Source organism: Primulina tabacum, chromosome 2, assembly GCF_025594145.1.
Source record: "Primulina tabacum isolate GXHZ01 chromosome 2, ASM2559414v2, whole genome shotgun sequence".
Taxonomy (NCBI): Eukaryota; Viridiplantae; Streptophyta; class Magnoliopsida; order Lamiales; family Gesneriaceae; genus Primulina; species Primulina tabacum.
In genome coordinates, this window is record NC_134551.1 from 23,656,094 (window position 1) to 23,682,082 (window position 25,989).

The following is a 25,989-nucleotide window of genomic DNA, read 5'->3' on the forward strand; positions in this document are numbered from 1 at the left end:
AGTTTATAAGCGTTGAGAAAAATAGAAGTATGACTTCTATGAGAGAATGTAATTTTTAATTTATGAATGTGTTCCTAAATTAAATATAGGCCAAGTAAATAATGTATTTGAAAATTGTGATTTTCATAAACATTGTTATGGACTAAATTAAATTAATTCAAGTGTTGAATTAATTAAACACTAGTGGGCCTAGTAGAGTCTAATTGGAAATAATTATTTAACTAGTGGGCTTGAGTCAGAATCAAGTAAAGACAATTTAAATAGTCCATGGGCCTTGTAATAGTTACAAGCCCAAATCACATTGCATGCTTGGTAGGTGAAGAGTTGAGGAATACTTTTGATTAAAAAATTGGCATGGCATGCAACTTTTTGGATCAACTTTTTGCACTGCCAAGACAACTCTTCCTTCCCTCATTCTACACTATGTTGGCCGAAATTTTTAGGGATTTCTCCCCAAGTTTTTCCTCTTCAAGTGTTGAGGAAGAAATATTCTTCTCCTTGAAAAATCCTCTTAATTTTCTAGTGCAAATTATGAGGGGATTTATCTAGCAAGTGGTGGGCCTAATTTTGAAGGAAGGAGAGCTTGTAGATTTGTCATCCTTGAAGAGCCAAGTTGTTTACAACTTGGTTGGTGCCATCATCAACCTCAAAAGGTTGATAGGTAACGATTTTCTCAACACCCTAGGTATGATATTGGTGTTTTATTGTATTTGCTACACAAACAAAGAGGTGGAATAAAATTTTGATGAAAAATTTGATTTTTTAAACTTCCGTTGCGCTTCCGGTCACCGTAACCGATCCTCTTTCAAAAACCGGGACCCCGGTCCAAGTTTTAAAACGAATCGTATATGTTTTGAAACTGGCTCGAGTTTACGTCTAAAAAAGGTTTATTATTATGTTTTTAGGTGTTTTAAGGAGTTTGGTGGGCTTCAGGTCGTAATTTTGAGATGTAGGAGTAAAATGGTCGATTAGGGTTTCCTGGGGGCAAAATTGTCATTTTTTCACTCGGGTCGGGTTAGAAGGTTTTCAGGATTATTATGTTCTGGTTATTAGGATTTTTACTCGTTGATATTTGTTTTATTTTTTTAAATGCAGTATTTTCATCCGGTAGATGATTACTATTATTTTTGAAATGTGAAATTTTCAGTAGTGTTACATGCATGCATAATTTATGAATTTTCGAGAATGAGCTTGTACAAATAATTAGTAGCATTTTTAAGTAGTATATGTTTCATTAATACTTTAGTATTTGCAGAAAAATTTAAAATTTTCTTATTAAATAATTTATTATAAATATAACTCGTAAAATAAATTGACGGTCACAACTCACACTAAAATAAAATTAATATTAAAACTCCATTATTTGAAATACCACAACCATTGAAATCCCAAGTTTAAAACTTCCACCATAATTTGAAAAAGTCTAATATAATATAAAAAGTTTAGCATTCTAGTCACCAAAATCAGTGCAATAAAAGAAGAGTAAATAGTTTTGAAAATGTGCATAATAAAACTCGTGAACTACAAGGTCCTCGGACTTGCGCTACCACTAGTCCGAGCCTGCTCACTGGTCATCGCCTCATGTCTCCTCAACTACATCATTTGCATTGATCAAGTTTAGTGAGCCTAATGACTCAACATGCATAAACCGTAAATAACAAGTAAAATATAATAAAAATCCATACAATTTTAAACATAGCTCGTACATAGCATAATATAAACATAAATATGTATAACGCGACTTTCGTGCATAAACAATTTCATATTTTTGTGTTCATCATCTTAATCGTAAATCATTTTGCGTAGATTTATGTTCAATGCAAGTGGCCCATAACATAAATCGTTTGATCAAACTAAACCACAGTATTGGGTCGGCAGGGATCACCACGGCCGTTGAACTGGATATTCGCTCCCCAACATAACACAATTCATGCGAAGAGGTTTGAGAGGTTCCCGAACACGTTCTCCGGCTTCCAAACCCGCAACATAATTTGGCCACAAGACAAATCGCATATCTCAAAAATAATTATTTTGCACGTCATACATACTTATTGAAACGTCTCTAACTCATTTTTTTTAATAAACTAAAATTAATTTTTTCTATTATAGCTCTCGGCCGAATCATATATATATATGTATACTTTTTGCACCATTAAAATAAACTCAACATTTATTTTACTCTAAAACTCAGAAGTGCAGTGAAAATAATAAAATCGTAAACGTCAAACCAAACCTTAAACTAGCATTTTCAAAAGTAGCATAAACATTATAATCCTCTCAAAAACCACTTTTTACTTCCAAAAATCATAAAACTCTTTAAAATAATGTAAAATCATAACTCTGCGAAAAAACTAGCAATGCATAGGTCCTCGGGTTAGTGCACCATCTGCCCAGCCGGTTCAGTCATTCAACCCTCATGTCTCAACATCAAAATTCTTACCTGCATCAATCACACCTAATGAGTTTATCGACTCAGCAAAGCTTAAACATATTAACAAGTAATACGTATACTGTAGAGCCCAAAATCAAAATACGTAAACCCTTACATTTATTAAATGGATAAAATTATTTCTTTAATTTTAAAATGATTTTAGCGAGGCATGATTGATTATTTTAAATGATTTTAAATTATTACATGTTTATTTGATGCACGTTAAAATGTTTTATTGAGTTTTATGTTTCAGGCGAATATTCGATGCGGGATCGAGAAATGAGACTGGTAACGATTTAGGCGATTCATGAAAATGTGGTATTTTATTTTAAGTCATGAAAAGTAGTATTTTAAACGATTTATGAAATTTTAAGCATTTTAAAGTCTAATTTAATTTATTAGGTGTTATGAGATTTTTTAAGCTTTTCCAAAAAAATTACTAAGTTGAGTAGTGAGGATTTTAAAACCTTGTAAATTTGTTTATTTAATCTTTTAGTGGGGTTAGATAGTTTGATTAGTATTATTTTATTAATAATTATTTTCCTAAACAATTCTTTAGCTCCTAATTAATTAATTAAGCAAAATGATTCCCACTAATCACACACACGTTTCAGCACACACTACACACACATTTCAAAACTTTGGAGGAGAGCTAGGGTTCTAAATTCTCAACAGCAGCCACCCATTTTCTCTTGCAAAATTTCTGAAGATTTTGTTTTCTTTTCGAGCAAAAATCGTGCATCAAGTCGTCCTGGATCGAGCCACGCATTCCCTCGCGTCGTTATCCAGCGTTTCGTGAGTTTAATCAGCAAAGACATGTATATTCTTTTATTTTTGCATCGATCTTGCCGTATTAAGTATTTTGATGCGTATTGTATGCAAAATCTGAGTATGTTATTCAAAAGTTTTAATAAAAAAGTTTGAAACGATGTTGGATCAAAATTCTAAATCTCAAAACTGAGTCTGCTATCATTTCAAGTACTGTGAATTTTAGGTCGACTTTCTGGAAAACTTTCCCCATATAAAACGTAGTACTTTTTGATACCTTCGATTTGACAGTAAATTCGTAATTGTTGGACAAGAAACAAGTGAGTTATGATCATTTTCGTGTGACTGCTCAAACTGTGACATTTTTGAAAAATGTTCTTCGTGTTCCTTGACTTATTTGATTGCAGGCTTTGTTGGGAATTGCCTAGTGGTCATTGCTGCGTTTAGGTGTGTCATGTGTTGTGGTAAGTCACCTTTCAGTGTTTTGTTTCGATTCGGTACGAGTTTGGTTGCATTAGAAGGCATAAAGAAGTGAATGGGTAGAAGGTGTCATTTTTGGAGTTGAGTTCACGCAGGGTTAGAGCCACAGCGCTGCACTAGGAGCTCTGCAGCGTTGCATTTTCGCACATGGTAGCTCCTAGGCGCTGCTCCTCAGTGCCTCGGCGATGGTTCTGGTATCTTCGGGATTCGAGTTTAGGTGGTATTGCTTCCTTTTGGTACTAATACGTCGTTATGTCCAAACTTAGTGAGGGTTAGATTAGACTTTATGAAGTTTGAATAGGGAACGTTGAATTATGGTTTAGGCGAGGTTCGAGTCTTCCATTGCATGGGAAATTTCATACTCCATGTCAATATTGTTTCGGGGTTTGAGTCGTGGTTTAGTATGTTGATTAGACATGGTCTAGTACCATTGGTCTAGAAAGTCATAAGTTATTTAATTACTTCGGTGGTGACTTTGTTTGGTACGGTTAAGTTATGAAATTTTAAGTTGTTGGAATAATGTACTAGTATACATGTACAGCAGTAGCCCCAAGCGAGATCTAAAAAATCCCTCAACACTATGTAAGTATGTTCGACGTGCAAAAAGAAAATATTTTTTGTTTTTGAGGTATGCTAATTGTATTGTGACCAATTATGAACGGATTTGGAAGCAGGAGAACGTGTCCGGGGACCTTTCCACCCCAGTAAAGTATGACTGGATTTGATAAGGATTGGAAAGTAGTAAAATATTATCACTTACCAATACACCCGGTAAAGTATGACCAGTGAACTTATGTATGTGGTAGAGGACATCCCTGCCAGCCCCGTACTGTAGTTTAGTCTGCCAGGCGCACTATGTTATGGGTCACTTGCTTTAAAACATTTCTGTACGCAAAATGATGATGATTACGTATGTTTAAGTATGTATGATGTAGTACGTTTATGAAAATGTTTATGCAATGAAGGCACATCTATGTTTATGTAAGTATGTTCAAAGTTAAGTTACTTATGTGCTTCTTTAAAATGTATGTGGATTTTATTACGTATTATTCGTTATTCTCAGTTTGTACATGTTGAATCTTTAGACTCACTAGACTTGATCGATGCAGGTGAGGACGAGTACGAGGAGACGAGAGGCGGGGATCAGTGAGCTGGCTCAGACTGTGCAGTGGACTAATCCGAGGACCGCCTTAGTTTTCCAGGATTTTTATGCATGTTATTTCATTTAATTTGATTTTTAAGGAATTTACTTTATGATGTTTTAAACAAGTACTTTTGCAAGTTTGTTACATTCCAAATATTTTGTCACATTTTATTTGTATTTCATTTTGAAAGATAATTACTTATTTACGAAATTTTTTTATTTTTCTGCAAATTTTAAGTATGTTTAAAAGTACGGTACGCTACATACACGTCCACATGCAATAGTGAAAATATTTTTAATAAAAATAGCTTTTTCATGACATGCGTAAAATTAAACATTTTCTTTCATAACATAATTTTCTTTTTATCATAAACGTTTTCTTTCATCATAAACTTATACATATTCATTAATTTTGATCATATACATATAAGTTTTCCCCTTAGATGAATTTGGATCATTAATTGTGACTTTAGAATCAGAAGTTTGTCGATTGATTAATCTTACGTATTACCATGGTACTAGGCGGCGAGGACATCAGCGACACTCTCACTCGTCAACTGAGCTTCGACCTTACATGTCATCGTGTCATTTCGTATTCATAATTGTGTTCGAGTTCGTATTAATCATAATTAAATCACTTTCTTCAAAACATTTTATCATATCCATCACTTATAAAAATTCATCCATATAATATTTTCTTGAAACCAAACATGCAACTTATTCTTTATAATTTTAAATTTTTCATCAGAAAACTCCATAACCTTTCAAAATATGCATTTCAACATTCGTTACCGCATTCAGGATATTATCAGGACTCCTAACATTTTTTAGGTGTAAAATGACTGTTTTGCCCCAGAAACTCTAACTTTAACAATTTACCCTTGGACCTTAAAACGACGACCCGAATCTATTAAAGCATACCATAACACTTTAAAATACACCCATAAATAATTTTTAGATGTAAACTTAAGCTCCTCGACTAAATTCGTAATTCGTTTTAAAACTTGAACCGAAGTCCCGATTTTATCCCGAATCAACTCGAAACTTAACCAAACCTTAACCATAGTTTAACCACACCTAACCATACCCCATGAAACACAAATCAAGCCATTTAAAACCCACAGAAAAGCCTAGAAAGCTACTAAATTTTTTGCCAATTATCGAACCAAACCCTATCTTTGCCCGATTTCAATTTCTTCCATCATAGGCCTTAACCAACGTGACCAGCCCTAACCAGCATCGTAGGACCTAGACCAAACCCTTAGGAACCTACTGGCCAGCCCTAACGCGCCATGCACAAAGACGTGCATGGTGAGATCCAACACACCCACGCGCAAGGCTAAATATCCGTGCGCCTACCTCTTCCCAACCGATCAGACCATGTCTGGACCATCTTGGCTCATGGCTCGGACCCTCACAACCCCTGCCCCTTGCCTGAACATCCCCCTTCACGGTCCTCTTCCGTTATTTCCCAAAAACTAGCCCTAGTTTCTATTAGAACCTAAATAGTGCCGCCCCTATTTCCTTGAACCATACAAGGCCTACATCATGCATCTAAGGACCCTTAATTCCTCTTAAAAATGCTCTACCTTGGCAACCTCCTTTAGCAACAAGAAACATCAAGAATCATGCAAAAAAATCAAGGTTTCCATGTAATAACCCTAAAAAATGAAAATAAATAAGATGGTGACATATTTTTCATGCAAACATGTATATTCACACATAATATGGTATGAACGAAGAACAAAGAAAGATTAAGGTGTGTCTTTGCATGATTCTCGCACAAATAAACAATTCTAGATGCGAAGAACGTTGGCAGAGAGATGGGGGAGACCTTGCTGCATTTTTCTTTCAATATCCATGTGAATTTCTTCAAAAAAACGTGGGTGTGTGCTGGCCGGGTGTTGTTAGGGAGAAACCCTAGGTTTCTTGTGTGATATGAAGTGTTTTGTGGTTTAGAAGTTCCATCTTTGATATAAATAATTGGGTAGAAAGATAGTCCCAATAACCTTGGTATAATAGGCCCATTATATTGTTGGGAAAATCTCTTGTTTAGTAAAGTTTTAGGAAATATTATCCGAGCCTCCAAAAAGCTTTGTTTTCTTCCAAAATCGATTACTAGTTTAAAATACGACTCGGCATGTTAAATCACCTCAAAAGACACCATTTTCGAATATTACTTATTAAATATACCATATATAAATAATTAAAAATAATCATTTAATAAAAATATTTTTTTTTTTTCAGTCCCCGGTCTTCATTCCTCGGTCACGTCTTGAATAACCCTTAAAATGTTGTTTTATGAATTCTAATAGAAAATCATATTTTAAATATGTAAACATGACTACCACGTATAAATAATGGAACTAAAATAGTTTAATTTGACATTTTCTATTTTTCCTAGATTTACATGCAATTGGATTACGTTATCGCATTTTCCATCCCTTAAATGAAATTCGTCTTTGAAATTAAGACTCACCAAATAACTCTGGGTAGCGACTCCTTATGTCGGTCTCATTTTCCTGAGTGGCTTCTTTCTCTTAATGATTTAGCCACTTGACTTTGACCATATGAATGACCTTATTCCGAAACATTCTTTCTTGCCTATCCGGAATCTGCGTAAGCCTTTCCTCATATGACATATTCGGAGTCAATTAGAGGTTCATAATTCAGTGCATGTGAAGGATTTGACAAGTACTTTCGCAACATCGAGATATGGAACACATTATGCACTCCAGCCAACATTGGTGGCAACGCCACTCTATAAGCTAATGTTCCAATCTTCTCTATAACCTCAAACAACCTTATAAACCTTGGACTGAGTTTGAATTTTTTGTCAAATCTAATAACAGCTTTTATAGGTGCTATCTTCACAAACATGTACTGTAAGCTCTAGCTCCTTTCGCCGCTTATCAGCATAGCTTTTCTGGCGGCTCTGAGCAGTCTTCATCCTATCTCGAATTTTGACTACTAGCTCTAATGTCTGCTTGATCAAGTCCGGTCCTAACTCTCTTCTTTCACCAACCTCGTCCCAATATATAAGTGATCTACACTTCCTCCCATAAAGTGCCTCATAAGGAACCATACCTATAGACGACTGATAGCTATTGTTAAAGGTAAACTCCACTAGAGATAAATTTGATTCCCAGCTGCCTTGAAAATTGATCACACAAGCTCAAAGTAAATCTTACAGAATCTTAATTACCCTTTCAGACTGACCATCGGTCTAAGGATGAAACGCTGTACTGAACAACAGCTTTGTCCGCATAGCTGAATGCAGACTCTTCCAGAAGGATGTGAGAATCTCAGATCTGTTAGAGTTGGTGCCCGGCACGGTTTTATCGACTCTGATATAAAACAAGCTTTATTTTAATAATATTTTATGATTTTATTTGATTATGGCATTATACTTTATCTATATACCCATGCAGATTGCATAGATAAAGTTCTTGAATATACAATAGGTACCATGAGGTTTGCTTCTCAACGTAAGACCATGAAACTCATTAGGAAGTGAGCCATATATTTTAAATAGGTTCCTAGTCGATTCAGCCACCTAAAATAAGGATAAAAGTCGCTCGAGCTCAAGATTAGCATCTGTGATATAAACGATGTTTCATTGGCATGGGCATGGAGATGTCCATTCACACGGATGGGTGATCATATGATGATGCACTCAACAACCCTCCATCGGAATGTCCAAGTGGTTTTCACTTATCGAGTGAAATAGTCCGCAGTTAGGGTTGTACACCATTAGTCCTCTGACCCGGGACAATGTAGCGACTATACACCTAGCATGCACTTTTATCCGTTTACCGACTCCATCGAGGGTCATCGGCTCGCGAGATTGGTTGTAGTTTCAAAATACGTACACTACAAGAAAAAAGGCCTACGAAAATGTTTAGACAACGGTTTTTAAACGTTGTCGTAGGTCTTTTAAAATTGTTGTTAAAGGATGCGCTCAAAGACAGCGGTTTTTTCCCGTTGTTGTAGCTACAATTTGCGACGGTTTATGAGAAACCATCGCCTACAAAATTAGCGACGGATTTATGTAAAACCGTCGCCTACAAATGTAGGGACGGAATTAAGAAACCATCGCTAAAATTAGCGACAGTTTGCTCATGCATTCCGTTGCTACCCTTAGCGACGGTTGTATCATGATTTTCGTCGCTAATATTTTCGATAAAATAAAAAAAATTTCTTTTAATAATTTAATAAATCTAAAAAAACTTACAATATTACTATGATAACATAATTTTTGATCTTAACTAACACTTAAAAATTTAACAAAACTAAAGGAAAAAAATTTACAATAAATCGAAACTAAAATCGTGTAAGAGATGAAAATTTTAAGTGTTGTGAAGTAGTAAAATTGTGTAAGAAAGAAAAATTTTAACTGTTGTGAGGTGGGGCTAAGAAAATGGATCGAAAGTGGCGGTATTTATAAAAAAATTTACGACGGTTATTGGTTAAACCGTCGTAAATAGCAACGGTTAATGACAAAACCGTCGTTAATTATGGCGTTATTTTCAAAATTTTAATTTTGCGACGGTTTATTTTATGACCGTCGCTATATGTAGCGACGGTAAACTATAACCGTCGCTAATATTAGCGACGGGTTTAGTAAAACCGTCGCTAAGTGAAAACATACGACAGTTTGCCTTTACCCGTCGCTAAATGTAACGAAAATATAACGACGGTTTTAAGTCAAACCCTCATAATTTTGAAATAGCGACGGTTTAATCAAAACCGTCGCCAAATTTAGTGACTGTTTTGCACCGTCGCTAAATATGGCAACAGATTACACAAACCGATGTCGATTGTCCAAAAAACACATTAATAGACAACAGTTCACAGAACCATTGTCATAAATGCTCAAAGACAACGGTTAACCGTTGTCATTGACCCTAAAAACCGTTGTCTTTGACCCCCAAAAGACAACGGTTTTTATAAAACCGTTGTCTTTTTCCTTCAAAAGACAGTTCTGTCTTTTGCTTAAAAAAACGCTCTTAAAACCGTTGTTAAAAATTTTAACAACGGTTTTAGTTAAAATCGTTGTCGTATGTGTATTGTTGATTAAAAAATTTCTTGTAGTGGTAGGAGCAAATGCATTGTAGTCGGGGATTCACCGTTTACCTACAGGTAAAGATATCCTATGTGGTCTGACGGCTAAATAGTGGTATTAATCTCTGTCCGGAGTAAGATATGTGCAGTTTGGAAAGGTGTTTCCTCAGTTGCGTATAACATGACACTATTACTCTATTATAAATCACATCGCTATTAAATTAATATGCAACTCTCGATATACCAATGGTTGTAGATTCGATTTGGATTATGTGTTGAAGAAACCGTACTGTACGCTAACCATGACTATAGGTTCTTGCAGGCACTATCTATAACGCCCCAGATTCGATGAATTTCCTCACAGTACCAAGACGAATCTTTCCAGCGTGCTTATGTCCTCTCTCACACGCACCCTAATAAATTTTCCAAGGGTCACCCATCCCAAAATTTCCCCAAGCCAAGCACGCTTAACTTTGGAGTTCTAATGTGTAAGCTCCCGAAAAGAAGATGCACCTTCTTAATATGTGTAGTACATATCAAATCTTTTAAGCCCTCCTCAACTGCACATTCTCATACCTGAACAATTTCGAAATCCCTCTCCTTCCGTTGTAAGACCGGTTCATTCATGTTCCCTGCAACTAGAAGCCTGCCAAGAGCCGCTCATTGTCCGTGCAACCTCATGGCACCGACGATCACCCCCCACCCTCTTCAGCCCCGGGCCTCACATTCCCACTAACTTCCGTTTGGTTCGTCCCCGTACCACACTGTACTAGGAAAGATCGACTCTGATACCAACTAGGAAGTTTCGTAATTTTTCAGCAGCATCATTGGCATTCAAGGGCACAAAGTGACAGCCCCTATCAAACTTCTGCACAAACTCGGCAACGGATCAATCCCCCTGACGGAGACTCATAAACTCTCTCTTCATCCTAGAACGGACATTAGATGTGAAGTAATTGTCATAGAACACCCTCTTGAACTCCTCCCATGTCAATTTCTCTATGTTCACTCCTCACTCCGCTCCCTCCCACCATAATGAAGTGTCGCCCTTCAGCAGATAGATAGTGCAACGAACTTGATCAGCGTCCGCCATATCCATATAATTAAAAATAACCTCCAAAGATCGAATACATCCCTCAGCAACGAATGGATCAGTAGTGCCATGAAAATCCTCGGGGTTCGTCTTCGTAAAACGCTCATAAGCAGCCTCTGGTCTAACCCTCGCACCATTTCCTACGTGTTGCTAAAAAAATGGGCCATGCCGGCTAGTACACAGGCACAAGCATCTTGATTAGGTGGAGGCTGTGGAATCTCCTCCCCATGTCTATCCTCATCATTCCTACGCAAAATCCTTCTAGGAGGCATCTCTGTATACGTCGTCCAAACCACGTAACCCACATGCATTTAAGATTTTACATGCAACATGCAATATGAAACTAACATTTATATCATGTCTCATAAAAGCATTTTAAAAGAATTTAAGTGTATAAAATATAAAACAGTAAAAACTAACATATTTGAGGCTTGAATTCTTGAGCTTCTCAGAGTGACAGTACACAACCCTTTAATGAACCTTGGCTCTGATACCAAATATAACGCCCCAGATTCGACGACTGTCCTCACTGTACCAAGATCCGATCTTTACAGTGTGCTTATGTCATCTCTCACACGCACCCTAGGAAATTTCCCAGGGGGTCACCCATCCAAAAATTTTCCCAAGCCAAGCGCTTAAATTTGGAGTTGTTATGTGATGAGCTCCCGAAAAGAACATGCACCTTCTTGATATGAGTAGTACATATCAAATAATTTAGGTCCTCCTCAACTGCACAGTCCCATAACTGAACAATTTAGGAATCCATCTCCTTCCGGTGTAAGATCGGTTCATTCATGTTCCCTCCGCCTAAAAGCCTGCCAAGAGCCGCTCATTGTCCGTACAACCTCATGGCACCGGCAACCACCCCCCGCCCTCTTCAGCCCCGGGCCTCACATGCCCACCAACTTCCGTTTGGTTCGTCCCCTGTACCACACCATACCAGGAGAGGTCGACTCTGATACCAACTGAAGAAAAATGACCTCGACTTTTTTTAAAATCATAAACTCGAAGATAATAATTAAAATAACTTAACATTTTCATAAATCATAATAATTTAACATTTTAACCTCGAGTGTATTAAAATATCCTTAAATCATCGATTAACCAAAAATCCTACGTCGACCTTTAAAAAGATAAATTTACATAAATTTAAAGCATTAAGTTATCTCTAATAAAATTATTAACTTAAATCTTTTAAATATTATATCTAACAATATATTGCGGAAACATAAAGGTCCCTCGGGAATGTACTGCTGCACTCGATCCACTCGATCTTCAGCACCTCCCATAAATCATCAAATCATGTATCATATAAATCTAGTGAGTCTAATGACTCAGCAAGTTCTAAACATGAGTAGCAAATAATACATATACAATCACATGCATTTAAAAATCATACTTTTATTTAAAATAATCTTTTAAACATAAATAAATCATTTAAATTCATTTAAGCAGAAATAAATCATTTAAAAAGCTTTTAAGCATAAATCATATATCATAAATCATTTTAATTGTAAAGCTTTCAATCATTTATCATTTTAGGTGAAGTTTGCTCCTAGAAAGTGACTAGTTTTTATCTTTTGGTCGACTGATCAGTCTTCATCACCACATGGTCCATGGGGTGGGCACTAGGTTCCACCATGGAAATACGATCTCGAGGTCCCTCTGGGGCCTTTTCCCATACATGGATTCCCTCCGGGGCCTTGGCCCGTAAACGAGGTCCCTCTAGGGGCCTTGGCCCGTATATGGGCTCCCTTTGGGGCTTTGGCCCTCACGATATCTCCACAAAATTGTAAGTTCACTGTTCCCTCAAAAAAGGGATCCCCCCACATATAATATATCATTTGTCACAGTCAATTCACATCCTTCAAAATATTTTTCCTTTTCTTTAAAAATCGTAAAATAACACAGCATTTCAAAAATAACATTTTAAACAGTAGAAATTGCACAGTTTTATCATAAATCATAAAATATCATATTTTCATAAAAATCAACATTTTAAATCATACAACATCATTTAACAGGCATTATGATCCTTCGAGACGCTGCCAAGATATTTCGTATTTTCCCAAATATAAAAAGACTGTTTTGCCCCTAGACGTAAAAAATCTCGATTTTATCTTTTTCTTGATTTTAATGACATGGATTAATTATGATTAAATATAATTTTTCATAATTTTATGCGGCTTAATTCGAGGCTTTTTCATTAATTAATTAATTAACGTTTCGTGAGGCATTTAAATCTCGAATAAATTCAAAACTCAATATTTTGATCACAAATTTTAATCATAACCTTTTTATTACCTAATCTACCCTTGTAAGCCAGGAACCACACCCGTGGACCCATGATTCAAATTTTTCTTATTAAATTCTCCTTTTTGACCCTTAATCGAACATACCGAGTCATGTCCTAAATTACTCGAGCCACCTCGAGCCAAACCCGAGCCAACCCAACTAGGAACCCTACTGACCAAGCCCAGCCCATATAACCAGAACCTAGCTCGCTCAAACACTACAGGAACCAGACCCAACAATTCTGTGCCTGAACCTATCCTCGCCCAATACTCCTAGTTAGCTTATGACTCTTCCATCCCTCTAACAACTCATCACCCACGACCCTTACTGACCCTAGACCAGTCCTAGACCTATCCTGGACCACCACCAAGCCCCTACCCCGTGCAGCAAGCCACGCGAACAACCCCAACACCCCTAGCAGCAACCTGCACGCCTCCATGTTCTCTCAAGTTTTCTCGGGCCAGCAGCCAACCCAGCCACTCCAGCCCCTGTCCCAACCCTAGAACACCTTCCTTAGACTCTAAAAGACCCACTGTGAGCCTCCCTGCCCTAGCCACATTCCCCCTTGGCTGTTGTCAACCTCACCAGTTCGAGCAAGTTGTCCATGCTCCACGGGGCTCCTCCAAAGCTGCGACCAAGAGGTCTTAGCCATGTAGGAATCTTCCTGACCTTGACCCACATCCAGCCCAAGCTCCAACCCAAGCCGTGGGCACCCATGCAAACCACCGAGCCACATGACTCTTGTGCAATCATATAAAACCCACTGCTCCCATCCTCTTGTTTCATTCGGTTTTTCCAGCTTTATTACCTTTAAATTTTGTCTTGTTTTAACCATTTTTCATTCATATTTCATCCTACCTTGGCAGCGTACTCGTTGGATTTAAAACGATTTTCATATAAGCTTAAAAACAACGCATTTTTTTTAAAATAAACGTTCTACCGTAAAAATATTCAAACACCCATTTATTTTTTCATGAAAAAACAATTAAATCATGCATATATGAGTATGATGTTTAAAAGGGTTTAAAAACGTGCCTTTGCATTTATAACGCTCGAATAGACAATCACTGTCGAGGGTACGACGTTTGGACGATCGGACGGCGAAGGGACCGTATTGTACTCTAACCATGACTAAATGTTCTTGCAGGCACTATCAGTGATATCTAGGGGATCATGTGGCGATCCTACTAGACGCTCTTACCATGTTCCGATGGGTGCAATCATAAATGAGTTATGACATTCTTGATCAAGTTGTTGATGAAAAGAATGGGGCTAACTAGGGTAAGTCCGAAAAATAATAAATGTTAATCTGAATCACATGGAGATATGAACCCACAACTAGCAGTATCCTTGAATCATTGAGTGTCACACAAGTATCGGATTCTGTGTTCCCGTTGAGATAGCCAAATTTCAAGGAGTTGGAACTTGGTGAATATAATTTGATGGAGATCAAACAGGAAGCTTGTAAAGGATTTTATGAGCTGATATGGAAGAAATGGAAGTTAACAGGATTGCTAAATAAGGAAGGAGAGTGGAACTGCTTATTTTGTGAAGGAGTTCACGAGTGCAACTGCATGTTTTGTGAAGGAGTTCACTACAACTAGCAGCTGCCAAATATGCTAACTGCCATATAGAGTAAGTTCTAAATTTGGTAAACAAAATTTTATCTTCGAAATTTTCAATTTTCATTATATGAATAAGATTTGTATCTTTGGTACATTGGAGCTCTCAAATCGTCGATCGAGGTTATAATGAGTACATAATCTTTTTTTTTGTGAGTTTGGAATTTACTGATTAAATGATTGTGCTTGTAGTCGTGACTACTAACATGCACAAATTTTCATATATGTTCTAGAAGAATCTATAATTAAAATAACCAAGGAGTTGATTTATAAATTAAATAATGGTTATTTAATTTAATTAATAACATGTATATATTTTATATGGTGATATAAAATATGTGTATAATATTATTATATCATATATTATTAAATGTTAATAAATATATTATATATTATTAAATATCATGAAATTATTAGAGTCCTTGTGAGAGAGAAGACTCCTAATTAGATTAAGATTCTCACTCTATAAATACACCACTAGAACTTATGATTAATTACCATTATTTTTGGACACAAAAAGAAAAAAATCTTTCCAAATTCCTTTCGAAACCCACGGCCTTTCTTTTGGGAAAAGAAAATTTTGGCCAGTTGTTTTATTCCATCACGCCGCACCACCGTCGATACTTTGTCTTCTTCTTTTGGAAATTAGGAGACTACAATCTCAACGCAAAAATTGTTTGGAATTACTAGTGCAATCCAAGCGAGGAACATACTTTCTGATCGTGGATCTAATTAGGCGATTGGAGGAGGAAAGCCATTCGTAGAGAATTACAAGAAGGGCTATATCCGCCTAAAAGGGATTAGTTTTGTGTTTAGCGTTTGATACGCGAAGGTATAAATTTTTAGAACACCCTATGAATGTTTCTAAACACACGATGCCCAAAAATAAAATTTTAAACTTCCGATACGTCTTGGGTGTGAGAATTTCGATGTCCCAACAGTGGTATAAAAGCCAGTACTTCTCAATCGTGTGTTTTAATTAAATCATGTTGAGTATATTATTTCTAACCGCGTAAAAATTTTGAAAAACTCCCCTAATTTTTTTTAAAAAAATAGTTTTTAGTAAAAAAAATATATTTTGGGGTCTGCTCGGAATGCGCGCTACGCGCCATGCCGATGCCCGCATGGCGTGCAAGCAGCGTGTGCGGGGCGTCCGCATGGCGTGCTTGCAACGCACGCGTGACGGGCGTGCCGCAGACCGTGCGCGTAGAGGCGCACGGCCTGCCCGCCAGCGCTCGATTGGATCGAGTGGGCGAGCAACACGAGCAGGTGCCTGTGAATGTCTCGGGCACCGCGTCGGGCCGAGGGGCGATTTTCAAATTTTTCAAAATTTTGGGGAACAAAATGATATTTTTTATATACAGACGATTTTACTCCTACAACGATTTTTATAAAATAAATTTCTTACAAAATAAATAATTGAAATATGATTTTGATTATTTATGATAAAACGTGTTTTACAAGAAATTTATTTTTTAAATTAAATAAAAATGTTAATTTAATTTGACAATTTTGGATGTTAGTGACAATTTACGAGATACACGATTTATTGATAATATGTGATATTATCGGATTTGTATAATATATGATATTATATGGTAAAAAGATGATCGAGAGCCATGACCAATGTGCCAGGTGTATGTTAGGATTTTTTTCATGTTGAAAATTTTGATTATTTGATAATTAATTGTGGACCTGGATATTTTATGTAAATATTAGAATTAGTGGGAGATCAAGATTTGAATACGGTGGGCTCGATCCTCGGAAAGAGTTTTGAAGATCGAAGACATGTAAAATATTGGAAGCTTATATAATATCGCATTTCCATCCCTGCATTTATCTAGGTTATGGACATGGATCCGTATGTGGCTTGTACGGATCAATTAGCTCTCGATTATTTATCATCTTTTATTATTATTTATGATGTATGTGATATATTATAAATAATCAGTATGTGCATTATTATATAATAACAAGAGTTTCATGAATCTGGCAATCATACAAACAAACATGGCACAAGATTTAAAATTAATGATGAGACAAATTTTTAAAATTAAAATCCCTCATTTTGGATGAGATCCAAAATTTAAATCAATCTCATTAAAAGGATAATTAAAAGAAAGTTTAATAATTCCTTGTCTTGCATCAACGGTGGTTGCATGATGAACGCTTCCCGCACTCAGTGTCTGGCTCATATTATTGGGGAGGCCTGGACGACGGAAAGCTGTGACTTCCATTGACATATTTGATGTGAACTACGTGGAACTCCCATGACTTCAGCTCATATTATTGGGGGATCTAATGGAGACTGTCCACTAAGGTTCAACATTGATTGGCCAGGCTCGACACGTGATTCTAAAACATGAGACAAACTTACTTAAGGGTTGCAAGGAGTTGCAATAGGGCTCTACCTTTTGGAAGTTACGATTGAATGATATTATTCGGGATCATAATTTCTCAATTGGGCCTTGCGTACTCACTAAGGAAATTGGATATCTCGTTTTTTCATCAGAGGGTGGTGAGAATATCAAAATAGTGAGAGGCAATTCGTAAAAACAAAAGTCCATATTTTACGTCTTACAAAATATTTTAAAATAGTCAGTAACGTTTGTTCTGTTTTCTTTTCAGTATATTTACAATGTCGTCTCGAAACCCACTATCTGTTATACTTGATCAAAATAAGCTAATAGGACCGAATTATCATAATTGGTTAAGGAACTTAAAAATTGTTTTGAATTCCAAAAAGATAGCATATGTGCTCACCAAGGCCCCTCCGGAGATTGCTAAACCAAATGCCGCTGAGGAGGAGCTGGCTAACCTTGAAAAATGGTAGGACCATGACTTGCAAGTCAAGTGCTATATGCTAGCTTCTATGTCAAACGAGCTGCAGAGGTGGTTTGAGGAAGTTGTGAATGCTGCTGACATTACGGGCACCTACAAGAGTTGTATGGTAAACAAAAGCGTCCACTGAGGCATGCTACTGTCAAAGAACTCATGATATCACGTCTGCGAGAAGGGGCCTCGATCCATGAGCATGGCGTGAGGATGATTGGGCTTATTGAAAAGTTAGTGGGCCTGGACCTTGTTATCCCCAATCAGTTATCCACGAACATTCTACTGTTGTCGCTGCCATCGTCGTTTGATGGGTTTGTGGTGAACTTCAATATGAACAAGTTGGAGGCAAGCCATCAAGAGTTGGTCAACATGCTGACTAGTTATGAAGCCACCATCGAAAAGGAAAAACATGTTTTGTTCGTTGGCTCTTCGTCTGGGACGAAAAAGGGGCCAAAAGGGAAGGGCAAGAAGCGTTCTCGTCCTTCCAAGACAAACAAACCCAACAAGAAGCGAGTGGCAAACACTTCTAAGGGGCCCGAAAAGCCTAACAAGGGAGAAGACGTTTGCTTCCACTGCAAAAATCCTGGACACTTGATGCGCAATTGGAAGGAATATCTCTCCCAGAAGAGTTCTGGCAATGGTATGTTCTATATTGAAATAAATGTGTCAATTAATTCAACTTCTTGATTATTGGATACGGGATGCATGTGGATCTCATCTTTGCAATAATTTGCAGGTGATGACAAGAAGTAGAAGACTCAGGAGGGTGAGACCTTCATAAGGATGGGCAATGGAGCAAGAGTTGCGGCGATAGCCATAGGGGACGTTTATTTAATATTAGACAATAATTTTAAGTTACTTTTGAGAGACGTTTTGTTTGTTCCAGATTTAGTTAAAAAAATTGTTTCTATTACTATGCTTGATAAAGATGGATTTTCTTGTTTATTTAGCAAAGATGTTTGCAATATTAACAAGAATGAATGTTTGATTAGAACATGTGAAATACAAAACGACCTCTATATCTTAAAAATAAAAGATATTCCAAACAAACATTAAACACGATAACAACAACGACAAACAAAAGAAAACAAGATAGTATAAACCAAGCACAATTGTGGCACGCTAGGCTAGGACATATTTCCCCAAAAAAGATGCACGAGCTAGTGGGAGAGGGCATGTTTGACTCGTCACACATAAACTCTCTAGAGACATGTGAGTCCTGTCTGAAAGGAAAAAAGACCAAAGCCCCTTTCCTAGAAAAAGTGGAACGTGCACATGATCTGTTGGAAATGATCCATACAGATGTGTGAGGCTCGCTAAGTGTTAGCATGAGATTTGGCCAATCCTACTTCATTACCTTTACTGATGATCACTCGAGGTATGAGTATGTGTATTTAAGAAATACAAGTCTGAAGCCCTTGAAAAATTAAAAGAATTCAGTGTAGAAGTAAAGAAACAACCAAGAAAGAATATTAAAACACAACGATCACATCGATGTGGAAAATACTTGAGTAGTGAGTTTCAAGACTACCTTAAAGAGAGTTGGATTCTCTCGCACTGGACTCCTCCTGCCACACCCCAATTGAATGGCGTGTCAGAACGTCGTAATCGGACATTAATGGACATGGTCCGATCTATGATGCGGTTCACTGAATTGCCACCATCCCTATGGGGATATACGCTTGAAACATCGGCAAAGTTCTTTAATCAATTCCATACAAAGACAGTGTAAAAAACTCCATATTAGATATGGATGGGAAAGCCACCCAAATATTCTTACCTAAGAATATGAGGATGCCCTGCTTACGTGAAGCAAGCAGTGGGAGACAAATTGGATAGTAGAGCCAATTTGTGTTATTTTGTGGGATATCCAAAGAACTCTATTGGATATTACTTCTATTATCCTAGTGAAACAAGGGTGTTAAATTTCAAGGAATGCCATCTTCTTAGATAAAGAGTTTCTATTTGATAGAAAAAGCGGGATGATAGAATTCGATGAAATTTGAGAACCACCTACTACAAAAATTGCAGAACCCATACCCCAACAGCCAATCAAAGAAATACGAACTCTTAGAAGATCCGAAAGGATCTCAAGGCCGCCTAATAGGTTGAGCCTGCTTCTTGAAGAGGGCCAACGTGAGCCCAATCTTGGATCTGATCCAAGAAATTTCGAGGAAGCATTGTCTGATGCCGATTCATCTAAATGTCTTGAAGCCATGTAGTCCGAGATGGACTCCATGTATTCGAAACAAGTATGGTCCTTAGTAGATCCATCTGAGGGAATTTTTCCAATCTGATACAAATGGATTTACAAAAGGAAACTAGGAGCGGATGGGAAGGTGGTGACCTTCAAAGCTAGATTAGTAGCAAAAAAATATACTCAAAGGCAAGTTATTGACAATGAGGAAACCTTTTCTCCAGTCGCAATGTTCAAGTCCATTAGGATACTGCTAGCCGTAGCAGCATGGTATGACTATGAAATATGGCAGATGGATGTGAAAACATCGTTCCTTAATGGGGATATTAAGGAAGAGATTTACATGTCTCAACTTGAAGGATTCACATCAGTAGGAAGTGAGCATAAAGTATGCAGACTTCAGAGATCCATTTATGGACTCAAATAGGCATCAAGGAGTTGGAACCTCAGATTTGACAGCACTATCAAAGAGTTTGATTTTGCCAAAAATCCTGAGGAACCTTGTGTATACAAGAAGGTTAGTGGGAGTACAGTGACATTCTAGTACTTTATGTTGATGACATACTACTCATTGGGAATGATGTAGGGATGCTGCAATCAATTAAAGTATGGTTATCTGGTAAGTTCTCCATGAAAGATATGGGAGAAGCAACATATGTATTAGGAATACAGATCTATAGGGATAGATCAAAGAGGATGCTAGGGCTCGCTCAATCCACATATATCGATACCATACTGAGGAGATTCTCTATTGAGGAGTCCAAGAGAGGATATCTCTCAATGTTTCATGGTGTGAATCTATCCAAGTCTATGTGCCCTAAGACTGATGAAGAGATGAAAACCTTGAGCCGCATTCCATATGTGTCTGCCATAGGCAGTATTATGTATGGTATGATATCTACTCGACCTAATATTGCATATTCATTGAGTGTTGCAAGCCGGTATCAGTAGAATCCCGGTCCACCGCATTTGAAAGCAGTGAAGGACATTCTTAAGTAAGTACTTGAGAAGAACTAAGAATTTGTTTTTGGTATACGGGAGTGGAGAACTAAAGTTGTAAGGCTACACTGATTCTAGATTTCAATCAGATGTGGATGATTCGAAATCGACCTCTAGATTGTATTCAAGCTCAATGGTGGTCCTGTCTCTTGGAAGAGTTCCAAGCAAGACACCACAGCGGATACAACCACTGAGACCGAATACATAGTGCATCGGCTATAGCAAAGGAGGGTGTTTAGGATAAGGAATTTCATCCAAGAGTTGGGTGTCATTCCTCAAATAGTTGATCCAGTCCCAGTCTACTGTGAAAACACCAGGTGCCGTAGCGCAAGCAAAGGAACCGAGGTCTCATCAGCGATCCAAACATATACTAAGGAAGTTCCACATAATCCGAGAGATTGTGAGAAGAGGTGATATTTTGGTAGAGAGAGTCGTCTCCGCAGATAACGTTGCTGATCCACTGACGAAGCCCCTGCCAGGACCATTGTTTGATAAGCATCATGAAGCAATGAGTCTAAGATCTATAGGTAGTTGGCTATAGGGCAAGTGGGAGATTGTTAGAGTAGGTGCCCGGCAAGCCAACTTGTTGCTCTGGTTTTATTGACTCTGATATATAACAATATTTATTTTAATAATATTTTACTATTTTATTCGATTATGACATTATACTTTATTTGTATACCCGTGCAAGCTGCATAGATAAAGTCCTTGAATATACAATAGGTACCATTAAACTTGTAATGCCCAATATTGTAGGTTGATCAAATGAAATTATGAAGAGTTGCATGAGGTATAGACCGCACCTGCACAGCAAAACATACCGCACCCGCGGAGTGGTGGCAGAAAGTTAGAGTTTGATTTCGAGTGGACACCGCACCCGCGGTTGATAGGCAGAAAGTTAGAGTTTTGCACACGAACCAACACCGCACCCACGGTGTAAAAAGGGACCGCACCCGCGGTCGTCTCTTTTTAAAATCTGGATGGAATGCCGTGATCTTAGCGCACCCGCGGTCCGGAAGGAGCGCACCCGCGGTGCTCTGTGAGAGAAATCCACCTTGAAGTATTATGTTGACACATGGCATGTGATATATAAACTTTGTATTGCTGTCATTCTTCAGCATCTTCCAAGCAGGAACCGAGAGAGACCCTCAAGAATTCCTTCATGCTTCATTTTCTTAGAAATTGATTTGTGCAAGATTTATCTATTCAAATTTCAATCCAAGCATAGATTCTTGCTCCTCTCATCAAGTACTATCAAAGGATGTTAGTATTGTTAGATTTCAGCACGATTCAGATTTCAGAAGTTAGGGAAATTATGATATCATGGTTATGATATGTGCTTAAGATTCTAGCCATTGTAGAAATGCAACCGGATCGAAGAAATGATATCGTATTGTGATTATTGTGAATTCCAGCATATGTTGAGTTAAGAATATGCAGATTTTGAGAGTATGATGTGTATATGGTGTTGCTTATTCATTGTGAGAGTTGATTATTTTTGATGAATTGATTGGTATCGAGAAATTACGCCGTTATGTCGTCAAATGTATCAAGACTGATTATTGATACATACATGTGTTGAATTGAGTTGTGGATTGATATTGTACATTCCAACATTTTTGTTTCAGAGTTGATCTTGACAGATTTGGCATCGAGAATTCGATTACGACAAAGACTGTGCAACGAAAGGTATAATTCATGTGAATTCGGGAAGATACAACTCAAATGAGATTCGATTTGAGTTTCCCAAAATCACATACTTGTTATGTTTGTACTTTATATTGAATTATATATATGTACTGAGATAGGAGAGTCATTGGTAGATATGCCAATTTTCTAAACGTTCGGTGATATCGAGGCATAGGGGAAGATTCACTCCTATTGTAGAATTCGATACAGACAGGACCGAAGTTTAGGAATAAGATGTAACGCCACCCCGATTGGAAAAGTCGGTGGGAGACCTGTTACATCTTATTCACACCGGGATCCCTAGAAATAGATATGAATTGAATCAAAGATATGAGTTTGAATTACATTGCTTGACTTATTCTGATTATGTTTTATAGTCTATAAGATGTGTTGTTGTTGATTACATCCATGATAGTATGTTAATGATTTATATTGTGTATATGCATGTATACATGTTTTGTGGGGACCCGTACGCTAATCATCTTCTTAATCATCTTTGGGATTTAATTATCAATTAAACTAAACAGGGTCTAAAAATTTTTCTTTTAAAACACAAGTGCGGAGCGTAATGGAATGTAACTAATATACATCTCAGTATATAAGTACAATAATGTACAACAATTATTTAAACTAGTCTAAGGTTCAACTACTAAATTTCAAGTATTAAACCATGTCTACAATAAGTCCGGAATCACCACTCTAAACTCGTCTTCTCTCATCATCTTCTTGACCCCGATCATGTCCCACCTGTTGTCATGCACACATACAGAACAAGACAACAGCCGGATACTCCGGTGAGAATAAATCCCAGTATAAAACATGGTAGACATGCATATAAACAATATAAATCATAAAGCATATTATCATGCATAAATAACAATAGGTTTCATAGTCTATGAAACCAAATCAAAATAAGCATGCAGTAACAATGGGTTCCATAATCTCTGAAACCAAAATAAAATAAGTCTGCAACTCAATTCAATTCATATCTTGACTTGACTCGATTCTAACTCTAGGGATCCCGGTGTGAATAAGACGTCACTGTCTGTCACCTACCCTCCCAATCGGGGTGACGGTACGTCTTATTCCTAGACTTCGATCCTGTCTATATCGAATGTCTACAATCGGAGGAAATCTGCTCCTATGCGTCGATACCACCGAACATCTAGAAATTTGGCAAATCTGCCAATGACTCTTCTATCTTAAATGCTTGAATATACATCTATAAACAAAGCATAATCATAACAAAATATAAACAACAATCTAGTATGTGATTTTGTTGGGAAACTCAAATTGAATCTTATTTGAGTTGTGTCTTCCCAAAACAAAACATGAATTATACCTTTGTCTTCCCGGTCTGACGAAGACGAAGTCTTGTATTCCAATCTGTTCATACCTAGTCTAGCAATGACAATCGCATAAATACAATATCAATATATAATTCGATTCAAAACCTGTTCTGATCAATACTCAAATCAGTATATAATCTGATCTATATCTGAACAAGGTACAATCTAATTCATATCAACGATATCACGATACAATCGAGATCATTACTGAATCTGATCATTCTAAATCAACTGATGTTTCGACTGGCATAACAATACAGTTTCGATATCCCCGTCAATCTCAACATCACAGATATAATATCAGAATTCATAATCAGTATCAGTACAATTCATAATCTCAATATCAGTACACTTAAAATCAGTAACAACACAACTCTGATGTCAAATTTCAGTCAATATCTTTCGAAAATCATAACAATTGCATAACCAGTCTATTCTTTAATCTGATTTCAATTATACAATGTCTACTGTAACAGAAACATCATATTCGATTCATATTCAATTCTGATAATATCATAATTTCTAATCATGTCTAATCGTAACAAAACTTATGTCTAGTTGTAGCTGTCGTCGCTAGGAACTCGGTATTGTACTCGGATTTCAATTCAAACGGACGGATTTCCAAACTCTTCAATCCCAAATCGAAATCCTACCTCAGAGTCTTTTTCTCGATTCTTTACCTTAATTCTAAAGAAGGAATCGGTTGTATACGTATATATATTACATGCAAGATAAGAAAACGTGGCACACTCCTTTGTGCAGCACGTCTCGCGCATATGCGCGACCACCATCGGCGCATCTGCGCGAGACACAATTCCTTGGCGCGTGTCTCGGCAGTTCTCTCGCGCATATGCGCGAGACACAATTCCTTGGCGCGTGTCTCGGCAGTTCTCTCGCGCATATGCGCGTCACTCTTCCGCGCACATGCGCCCAAGGTTCTGGACGTTCCGCGCATGTGCGCGTATTCAAGCCGTGCATGTGCGCGCATGGTTCTGTCTTCCTCGCGCATGTGCGCCCATACATGTCGCGCATGTGCGCGGGGACTCTTCCTTGCACCTCATGTCAAATCTTTTTTCGGCTCTCCCGGTCTGATCCGTTCCGTTTATAATCATCTCAATTAATAAATAAATCATTTCAGATTAATCTCAGATTACAGTAATAAAATCTCGGGCCTTACATTTCTCCCCCTCTTAGATCTGAGTTCGTCCTCGAACTCGCAAGTAATCAATTCAGAGATATCAGAAGAAATGTATACAGAGTTTAAATCAGAAACTCATCTCAATGAATCCATTCTGAAATCTCAATCTTATATTAGATCCTATCTGTCAAGTAGTCTTTTTGCTATTCTGAAAATCTTACTGTGTTTTTAACAACAGAATAATCTTCATTTCTCTCTGATTCCAAACTGGAATAATAATTCAAGAAGTATAATATCATAATACCCTCAAAATAATTCTAACATAATCAATCTCGCATTATTGGCTATACAACATCTGTATATACCAATCAACAACTCATTACAAATCAACATCATCAGCTGTTATCAAATCTGTTTATCCCAGTCAAGGATTTACTCAATCTTCGGCCCCAAATACCAATCGTCACCATCCGACGTTGGCATATTAAGTCTGTCTGGTCTAAGCTATCTTCCTTCTCTTCTGAATTAGCTACATTTTCTTTGTCATATTTCTGACCGTATCAGATCCTATCTCAGGTATCTCCGAGATATTATTCTTATACCAAAGAAATCTGCAGTACTCACTGTACAATGTATCGTCTGTAACTATTTCATTATCCATCTGGTTATCTGATCCGTTCCGTTTATAATTATCTCAATTAATAAATAAATCATTTCAGATTAATCTCATATTACAGTAATAAAATCTCGGGCCTTACATGTTTTATACTGGGATTTGTTCTCACCGGAGTTTCCGGCTGTTGTTGTGTCTGTATGTGTGCATAACGACAGGTGAGACAGGATCTGGGTCGCGACAGAGATGAGAGATCGAGATAGCGTGGAGAT

At 37.3% G+C, this 25,989-nt stretch overlaps 1 protein-coding gene across 1 annotated transcript; it reads left to right on the forward strand.

The window, feature by feature from the left end:
- Nucleotides 1-17,942: 17,942 nt before the first annotated feature.
- Nucleotides 17,943-18,485, forward strand: LOC142537592 (uncharacterized). The gene is made up of 2 exons (XM_075643097.1): nt 17,943-18,372; nt 18,469-18,485. Exons 1-2 carry the CDS (start codon nt 17,943-17,945, stop codon nt 18,483-18,485), a joined length of 447 nt encoding a protein of 148 aa, XP_075499212.1.
- The last annotated feature ends 7,504 nt before the right edge of the window (nt 18,486-25,989 follow it).

Excerpts from the sequence above, each read along its gene's own strand:
- LOC142537592 (XM_075643097.1), top strand. The coding sequence starts at position 17,943 with ATGATTGGGCTTATTGAAAAGTTAGTGGGCCTGGACCTTGTTATCCCC.